The 9,463-nt window shown below is 54.7% G+C and overlaps 1 protein-coding gene across 1 annotated transcript; it reads right to left on the reverse strand.

Annotated features, from left to right (window-relative positions):
* Positions 1 to 3,136: 3,136 nt before the first annotated feature.
* LOC116552672 (carabin-like) lies at positions 3,137 to 5,825 on the reverse strand. Its single transcript, XM_032279381.1, has 4 exons — positions 5,679 to 5,825; positions 4,714 to 4,809; positions 4,045 to 4,165; positions 3,137 to 3,333 (listed from the first exon to the last, which is right to left on the reverse strand). Exons 1-4 carry the CDS (start codon positions 5,823 to 5,825, stop codon positions 3,137 to 3,139), a joined length of 561 nt encoding a protein of 186 aa, XP_032135272.1.
* Positions 5,826 to 9,463: the final 3,638 nt, after the last annotated feature.

A 9,463-nucleotide genomic window follows, 5' to 3' on the forward strand; every position in this document is an offset into this window, starting at 1 on the left:
TAACTATCCTTCTAACATTAAACAATTATTTCTAAATACAAGTTGAAAACCTACATAGAAGAAAGTCATGATTCTAAAAAGGCCAACTTTTAATCCCTTCTAGTATAGAAGCTACATTTCGTAATAGAAAACATTGGACTTGCCAGTGTTAGCTGCTGGAATGAGGTGTTTGTCCGGTACATCCAGAATGTCACCACAGATGAAGCTCAGTCTCAACCTGAAGAAATAAAAATAAATTTTTTAAAAATCAGAGGCTGGGCGTGGTGGCCCATGCCTGTAATCCCAGCACCTTGGGAGGCTGAGGCGGGCAGATTACCAGGTCAGGGGCTCCAGACTAGCCTGGCCAACAAGGTGTGTTGAGAAATGCTGAGAGTATGATAAAATTACATTGTTTGCTAAGAAGAACGATGGCAAGGAAAACCTAGCCACCACCCCCAGTGGTAAAACTGCTTGGGGCATTCTAAAGTAGCAAACGGTATATGTATATCATACACCGGTTACAACAATTCTTTAAGCACGGGTATGTGACCCTGCCCCCGTGGCTCCCTCGTGGAGAATACTTTGTAGTTTGTCCTTGATCAGTGGTAAGCAGACACCAGCTGCCTACCTAGTTTATCTTGGTTCTATGAGAAAACACAGGACACCTGTTTGTGAATAATCATCACCTGTTCAGAGAAAACTTGTTTATTAATAATAATCACCTGTTCAGAGAGAGCACTCTTATTAATAATAATCACCTGTTCAGAGAGAACTCTTCAGAACGCTGTTCTCTCTGAACAGGTGATTATTATTAATAAACAGCGTTCTTTGCTTTCTATTCCAAGACTTTCACTTGTTCATACCCCTAACTGTGTCGCTTTGTACTAGATGTCTTAAATTGTAATACTCCACTCTTGGCCCTTTTTCTTTTTTATTTTCCAGATGGAGTCTTGCTCTTGTTGCCCAGGCTGGAGTGCAGTGGCACGATCTCGGCTCACTGCAATCTCCACCTCCTGGGTTCAAGCAATTCTCCTGCCTCAGCCTCCCGAGTAGCTGGGATTACAGGCATGTGCCACTACGCCCGGCTAATTTTTTGTATTTTTAGCAGAGACGGGGTTTCGCCATGTTGGGCACACTGGTCTCACACTCCGACCTCAGGTGATCCTCCCACATCGGCCTCCCAAAGTGCTGGGATTATAGGCGTGAGCCACCTCACCTGGTCGTTCTTTCCTTCCTTTTCTTTCTTTCTTCCTTCCTTCCTTTTCTTTTTCTGTCTCTCTTCCTTTTGTCCTCCCTTTTCTTTCTCTTTCTTTTTCTCTTTCTTCCTTCCTTCCTTTTTTTTTCCCTCTCTTTTCTTTTTCTCAGAGTCTCACTCTGTCGCCCAGGCTGGAGTGCAGTAGTGTGATCTTGTCTCACTGCAACCTCCGCCTCCCGGGTTCAAGTGATTCTCTTGCCTCAGCCTCCCAGGTAGCTGGGACTACAGGTGCCACACCTGGCTAATTTTTTATATTTTTACTAAAGACGGGGTTTCACGGTGATAGCCAGGATGGTCTCCCTTTCCTTACCTCGTGATCTCGCGTTCTGTCTTTTCGTTCTCTCTCTTTTTTAATGTATGTGTCTCATCTTTAGATCAAGAGATCGAGACCATCCTGGCTAACATGGTGAAACCCTGTCTCTATTAAAAATAAAAAAGTTAGTTGGGCATGGTGGCACATACCTGTAGTCCCAGCTGCTCGGGAGGCTGAGGCAGGAGAATTGTTTGAACCTGGGGGGTGAAGGTTGCAGTGAGCCAAGATTGCTCCATTGCATTCCAGCCTGGGAGACAGATTGAGACTCCATTTCAAAAAAAAAAATTTTTTTTTTCCACTCAGGTCAGTGCCCAGTAGAGCTGGTGAGTCAGTAACTGTGGTTCCCTCACTTTGCCCTTCCCCTCCCAAGCTCACTTGCCACCTGCCCTGTAATTCCCTTCCCTGTTCTCTTTCATGTGTTTACGTGCCTGTCCCTTCCACTGGAATCAGTTTCTCAACAGCAGCGCTATGGTCAGTTTGGGCAGAATCATTCTTTGCTGCGGGGACTGTCCTGTGCATAGCAGAAGGGTTAGTAGCAGCCTAGTCTCCACCCCACTAGATGCCAGTGGCACCCTCCAAGCTATGACAGTCAAAAATATCTCTAGACATTGTCACATGTCCTCTGAAAGACAAAATCACCTCTGATCGAAAACTGCTGCACTAGAATAATGGCCACCAAACTTTTCGGAGCAAGATCTACAATAAGAAACATTTTGTATGTGTATATACACACACGGGACGTGAAATAACTTCATTAAATCATTCTTACCCTTACAGTGTCCCACTCCAATATTTTTTTTTGTTTTTTTAATTAAGACAGGTTGGGGGCTCAAGCTGGGCTGATTGGGCCTTCAGCCCTCAGAGTCAGTGACCCTCCCATCAGGGTGGCCTGACTCCTCTGGGAGGCTGGGTCAGACAAGGTCTTGCAGCTCCTCATGGGGGGCACTCATTTCAGTGGGGATGTGACTTCTGGAGAAGGGGCTTGCCCAGGGCTTGAGGCTTCCCTGAGCCCTCCCGAGTTGGGTCCTGGCCCAGTCTGCCTATGAGGGTGATCCTGAGTCCTGTCCTCTGCCCTGGGATGACCCCTCTTGGGCAGAGGGTCTTGCTGTATGTCCTGTGGGGACCTGCTTGAGCCTCCTGTGGGCTGGGGGTAAACCACACCCCTGGGCTGGGGAAGCAGGGCACTGCAGGGCAAGGAGGGTCCCTGAGCCAGGGCCTCATTGTGCCTCCTTACCCCGTCACTCAGCATCCAGAGAAGCCGGCCTAACGGGAAACCCTGTGCACCTAGTCCTTCCTTGTCCTGATGGGAGGAACAAAGGTGCTCAGGGCTCCTGGGCTGCTCTAGAAACCTCCCTTTTCCAGGGCCCTCTGAAGACCCCTCCCCAAGTGCAGAACACTGGGTGGTGTCCAGGGCTCCCCACAACACCATCTCTTTCCCGCACTCCTGGGGGACACACTGCCATTAGCCCTGCTCTGTGGGAGCTGGGCCCCAGTCCCTGTGCCTCTGTCTCTTCCAGGGCTGGAAAAAAAAAAAACCAATTCCCAGCCCACAGAGAACCCCATGTCCCAGGTCAGGCCCTGGCTGCGACTCAGCCTGTCACCAGCCCAAAGAAGGGCACCAGCCCCACTGCTCCTCCAGCCCCACATGATGCAGGGCCTCTGGGGAAGAGCCGAGAGAACCATAAACTCACCAGATGCCACATGGCCTGGGGTTGTGACATGGGTACCACACGTTCCTGATGGTCTCGGAGCCCCTGGACTGTCCCACCATTTGGGCTGTGGAATCCTGAGAAGCCCCCAGCCCATCATGAAATCAGAGCCCTCTCCCAAGTTGTGGAGTCGTCAGCTGGAAGAGCTGGGCAGCTGCAGAGGCCCCCACTCCTCGAGGCCTCCTACCCTCCCATCTGCTGACCCCACCATGTGGCGTTGGCCCTGAGGAGGAGGGGTGGGACCATCCCCTGGAGCCTGGCTGGAGGTGCTCCTGGAGGCCTCCTGGGCCAGGGTACTGGGAGGGCAAGGCTGACTTTGAGGCCATGACAGAGGGCAGCCAGAACAGAGTGGGTGCCGGGCTTCGTCATTTCCTGGAAGTGGCATCGGGCGAGGGGACACGGGATGGGGAGATGCTGCTATCTGGGCTTGGTCCAGCCATTCGTGGGCACCAAGGGCAGCTGGAGCCTGGGCAGCTGAAGGGCAGGAAGACTCTCAGGGAGGGGAGAGTTAGCTGCACAGAATCAGAGCCGGAGGGCGTGGCTCCAGGACACAGAGGGCGGCCACGGGGAGGATGAGATGCCCTCTGCTGATGGGGATGGAAGGTGTCTGACTTGGGCTCTGGGGGTCAGCCCTGTGCCCCTGTGGGACCCTCAGCAGAGACATCCTAAAGACTCCCAACAAGCTAGCGATACAGGAGAGTGCCTTCACTGAGAGTCAAGATCACCTAACCAGGGTGGCCATCCCAGGGTCTGGCTGCGTGAGGCCTGGGGGGCAGCCGTCCACCTACCCTGTGGGGAGCGCCTCTCACTGGCAAGCAGCTGCGCCAGTGCCCAGAATGCGTCCTCCTCAGGCAGATAAAGCAGGAACAAGGCGGCCACATGGCTCAGGTCTCTGCAGTAGCCCACCTCCTGCAAGAGCGAGAGTCACCGTGGAAGGACATCACCATGGAAGGATATCACCTGGGTGCTGAGGTCACCTAGGAGGACTCATGTCATCAGAGAGGGCAGAGATGACTGGGGAGGCTTCCTCTGAAGAAGAGGCTTTCTCAGGATGCAAATTCATTTCATTTCATGACAAGAGCCATGTCCATCGGGCACTTCAGCAACTTGTCAAAATGTCTCTGAGAGCACCGTCCTGTGTTCGACACCACCAAGCTCCTGGGCTTTGGGGCAGCCCCAGGAGGAAGGTGTCATTTCTTGCTCTGAGAAGTGGTGGTCAGGCCCAGGTGACACCAGGAGTCGGGGCCCTGACTCCTTTGTGTCTCAGTTGGATACCCCTTGAGACCACCCCCTTGCTTGGAGGTTTATGCCAGTGGTGAGCTAGAGTCATGCCCTCTATATCCTGGTGGGTCACAAATACTGACTTTGAAAGAAGCAGTGACACCCCCAGTAGACACCCACGCCAGTGAATAAGGGAATATGACCTGGGAATATGGTCACTGCCCGGGAATACTCACCAGGTTATACTCTGAATACGCCAGCAGGATGTGGAATAGTTCCCACAGCCTGGGAAACAGAGAAAGGGGGCTTTTGTTTCTTTTGTGCAGATGCTGTTAGTTTCACTTTGTCTACAAAGTCTAACAACAAATCCCATTTCATGTTCAGGTGATTCACCAGATAAGCAGTGAGTTCCTCAGGCCTTTGACTGTTTAAGAAAGGTTTCAGTAAAATCCACATCTGTGAAATGCAAACGGCCCAGTTGGATGGTGAGTTGATTAATCATTTTTGCTCTGATTTTTTTTTCAGTTTGCACACACGCCAGTTCAGTCTTTGGGTGTACAGTTCCACCACGGTTCTAACCCGATGAGCAGAGTCTCCTGGCCACCGCTCCAGCCCCTGCTGGAGCGACTCCTTCATCCTCCAAGTCTCCCCCATTCCGTCAGCCCCTGGTCACCCAGACCGGTTCTCAGTCCCTCTGGTTTGGCCTTTTCCAGAATGGCCTATGAATGGGAATCCTAGAGGTAGCTTATTGTTTCTGGCTTCTTTCCCTTAGCAAAATGCATCTAGGAACCACCCATATTCGTGCAGACATCACTGGCTTGTTCCCTTTTCTCACTGAGTCTTCTGTTTGAAGGGAGGACCATCCTTCCTCGTCCCATTCCCATGCTGAAGGTTGTCCCCAAAGGCTCCGTGTGTGCGTGATAATGAATGAAGCAGTGAATGTGGCATGTGGGTTTCATGTGGACGTCAGTTTCCAAGTCAGTGGGTTCAATATCTGTGACACTTTGGGGACATTTGTTTCAAGTGTATTGGCCTCTGTGAGACACTGTCCAACTGACTGCCGAAATGGCTGTGCCATGTCACATTCCCAGCAGACCTGGATGAGTTTTCAGGATTCTGAATGCCACAGCGTTTGGTGATGTCAGTGCCGCCTAGGGAGGCTCACGAGGCCTCCATCCTGCCACCCTCCCGTGGGTGCTACCAGGGATTCCCGTGGGTCAGGGAGAGCACTTTTCACCATTGTGCATGGTTTTGTTTGCTGCCCTGTCTCCTCAGGATCCTCGTGGATTCTGGCCCCGCATGTTCCAGCCTGGCCCAGGGCTTGGAACATGGGAGCTGCTCGGTCCATGGTGCCGGCTGCTCCCTGGGCCAGGAGAGCCCTTGGCAGCTCTGTCATCCCTTCTGGAGACCTCGGCTTCTGCTCTGGGGAAGTCCCCATCCCTCTGGCTCACCCCATCTCCGCTGGGGCCCTGTGGCTCCCGTGGGCTTAGTTGACTCTGTATTGATCCCTGAATAGAAGATGGTTTGTGAGTGTCTTGCTCACGTCCAGGTCGATCTGGCGGATGTGTTGACAGGACCTCTTCCCCTTTTCCTTCATGACCTGTAGGGCAGGGCCAAGAGGAGGAAGCAGCCTCAGACCAGACGAAAGACTCCCTGCCCCAAAGGCCGTCAGCCCATAGTCAGCACTTCTGGAAGGAAGGAAAGAAGGAAGGTTTCCTTCTGCAGAAAGCTGCTTTTTGGCTTGTTTCTGAAGCCAGGGAGGGTCACCAAAGCCAAGCTCTTCTGTGGTGCCTATGTTACTGTCCATGCCCAGGGTGTACATCTGACCACCCCACCCTCCTCCCAAGTGGGGCTTGACGTTCCCTCCAGCTGGAGACCTGGGCCCCTGACATGGCCTGGCCTGTTTGCTGTGCTTGGGCTGAGCGTACCTGGTATTTCCTGGTGTTCTTTGCCTTGATTTCCTGAATGTCAGGAGGACTGACCACACCTGGCCCCGGATATTCATTGGAATCCCTTTATAGACTCTTCCAACCAGCTGTGAGCAGAAAACAATCTGGTGACGCAGGCCAGGGGCGACCCCAGCGAGGACCAAAGCCCGAGGTTCTAAAAATCATTGGTTTTGGCCCCATGATTCCTCGGTGGAGGTGAGGTCAAGCTGGGACAGGTCTCCCCTCCAGGACTGAAAGAGTGTGGGTGGGCACTCAGAGTCCTGAACTCTGATCTGGACCTATTCCTTCTTTCAGGTCACCAGGAGGCTTCCCCTAGCTCTGAGCTCTGGGTGGCCGCAGCCCAAGGTTCAGACTCCCTCCCAGCAAGGCGACGCTCTCACCAATGGGCAGCAAAGCTGGTGACCAGGCCTGAGATCCTCTGTGTGAGGACAGTGTGCCACCTACCCTCTGAGAGGCTGATGGTGCCAGGCCACAGCCATGGGTGCCTGTCCCTGTCCCTGCAGAGAGTGGTTGCGGAGCCTCTCCCTCCACACATTTTTTTGCTGTTCTTCTATTTCTTCCATTCTCCCAGCATTTCCATCCACTTGATCTTGCGTCTTAGCTCCTGCCGCATTTGCTGTCAAATGAAGAATGTTGGAGTCAGTGGAGCTGCCAGGCCTCCCAGAGCGGCCCGTGGATGCTGCGTCTTGGACTCTGGAGCCCTGGTGGGACCCAGCTGTAAGGAGCCAGGGAAGGACAGACCCTAAGGGCTGACAGCCTTTGAGCCAATGAGCGCCAGTGGGCTGGCCTTGGGTCCCTGGGATGTGCCATCCTCAGGCCATAGACACACCAGTCATAGGTCAGGTCCCAGCCTCTAGGTGGGGTTCTGACACAAGTGGGCAGCCACTCCCAAGCCACAACTCTGGTTCTCACCTTGGAATTTCATCAAACTGCCAGAGGTACAGCGACTTGGGATCAGGTCCAGCAGGGAAGCTGCCCCTCCCGGTGACAACATGTTGCTCCCACCTGCCCCTGCCCAGGCCTGCTGCCTCCTCTGCTTCACTGACCACCTGCCCAGTCCCCCTGTCCCGGACCAGCCCCCCATGCATCAGGATCTTACCTTGGCCTCCTGGGAACTGACGGGGGCGCTCCGTCTCACTGTAAGGCAACCAGGCAGAGCTGAGGACCTGCACAGGGCCTGGAACTATCCCGGTCTGGGAGCTGACCCCCAGAAAGAACTGGCTCTGTCCCCATCCAGCTCAGGGCTCAGCCCAGGAAAAGGCACAGGGAAGGGAGGACAAGGGCTTTCCTGTGGGACTGACTCCCGGGAGGGGCTAGGACCTGGGAGGAGAGGGAGTGCAGGGCCAGCCTGGCCAGGGTTACTGGGGCCCCTGGTGTGGGGGGCAGTCAGGCTGCACAACGGGGTGCCTCTCCTGGCCTGGAGGTGGTGCTTTCTGCTGGACCTGAGAAAGGTTGGCCCTGAGATGGGATGGGGGCTGTCCAGGGTGAGTGACTGGGCCCTGACAGGAGTCCCTCCGAAGTGACCACGAGATGTGGGACCGCCCGGGTCTCAGGAGCCTGGCCTGAGACCTGTCCAGTGTACCCAGGGTGTACTCGGGGCCCACGCCACCCAACATACCCAAGGCCCTCACAGGGTCTGACCTCCCAGCGTCCACCTGCCTCTCCCTGCACCCAAGTCAGACACCCTGCATTTTAGAAGTGGCACGGCTCATAAGCTCCCTCCCACCCTTCCTCCCTGGGGATCCTCTGTCTCTCCATCCTATGATCCCTGAGGGATGGGCGCCAGGCTGGGCTCCTTACCTGGCCCCAGATCCCTTCCCAGCACCAGACCCAGGCTCTTTAGCTGCAAGCTCTGCTGCCTCCCTGCAACTCACCGTGAGATGCCCAGAGCAAGGCCCTGTCCATCTTCTCCCCCATCCCCCTAGGGCCACAGCCCCCACTGTCCCCATGCCTTTCCCCCTTTTCAGTGGGGACAGCGAGGGCTGTGGCTCTATGGAAATGGGGGAGAAGAATGCTGGACAACAGGCCTGAGGCTGGGCCAGGCATCCCCTCACCCTGTGGCCACAACCCTTGGACCTCATTGGGGTTGTCTCCAAGTGGACAGGGCCAGGCCCTCAAGTTGCTCCCCTCTTCTTGTGCTAACTTGGAGACAGAACTGCTGACAGCCCAGTGGCCTGACCCAGGCCCCTCCCCATTCCCACCCACTCCGTGGATGGGCCCCGAACCTCTGGCCTAACAACCTCAGGCTGGACCTACAGCGGAGCCAGGGAGGAGGTCTGACCCTGGAAAGGCGGTTGGCCTGACCTGGGGAGACGTGGCCTGCCTCAGAAAGGCCTTTCTAAAAGCTTTAGGGGCTGAGGGGAGCACGGAGGACTCACTGCACAATCCCAAAGCAATCAATGCAGTTGTATATTTCAACAGGCTCAGGCCCCATATCCACTGGCAGCCAGCTCGGTGTCCCTGCAACCCAGAGGGAGTCTTGCTGAGGGTTCCAAGGTAAAGGGTACAAGGGCCAGGGGTATTAGCCACTCATCCCTGCCCTGTGTTCCTAGGGAGCCCAGGACCCTTTGAGCGGGGTGCACTGGAAGAGTCCTCCCTCCCGGGAGCAGACCAGCTGTACCTTCTCATATTTCATGATGATGTCCTCTCACTCCTGCAAAGTATCCTCGTCCTCTATCATGTCCATCCTGTGAGACAAAATTGTTACTCTGTACCCGAGAGCTTCAGAGAACACCTGAACCGCTCCCACCGGGCTCCCAGATGCTAGCTGGCTGCGTAATTCCCATTCCACCACTGCTGCCAGGTGAAAAGGGGCTAGACCCAGTGGCCCACACCTGCACAGGTCTCTGGAGTCTCAACCCCCAAGCAGGGGTGGGCATCTTCTCAAGGACTTGAGAACAGTGGGACCTGGACAGAGAATCCCATTGTCCCCAAATACCATGAAATGGGCACACATCTGCCCCAGCAGGTTGAATGGTGTCCCCCTACCGAGGGTGAAGGGCCCATGATGGGCTATTCCAGGGATGTGGAGGCAGAC

The sequence above is a fragment of the Sapajus apella genome, unplaced genomic scaffold (assembly GCF_009761245.1).
Source record: "Sapajus apella isolate SASKATOON/1434 unplaced genomic scaffold, GSC_monkey_1.0 scaffold12, whole genome shotgun sequence".
Lineage (NCBI taxonomy): Eukaryota > Metazoa > Chordata > Mammalia > Primates > Cebidae > Sapajus > Sapajus apella.

Excerpts from the sequence above, each read along its gene's own strand:
- LOC116552672 (XM_032279381.1), bottom strand. The coding sequence starts at position 5,825 with ATGGACCGAGCAGCTCCCATGTTCCAAGCCCTGGGCCAGGCTGGAACA. Across the intron at positions 4,166-4,713 it reads CGTATTCAGAGTATAACCTG|GAGGTGGGCTACTGCAGAGA; the intron begins GTGAGTATTCCC and ends TCGCTCTTGCAG. Across the intron at positions 3,334-4,044 it reads TGAGAGGCGCTCCCCACAGG|GATTCCACAGCCCAAATGGT; the intron begins GTAGGTGGACGG and ends GGGGCTTCTCAG.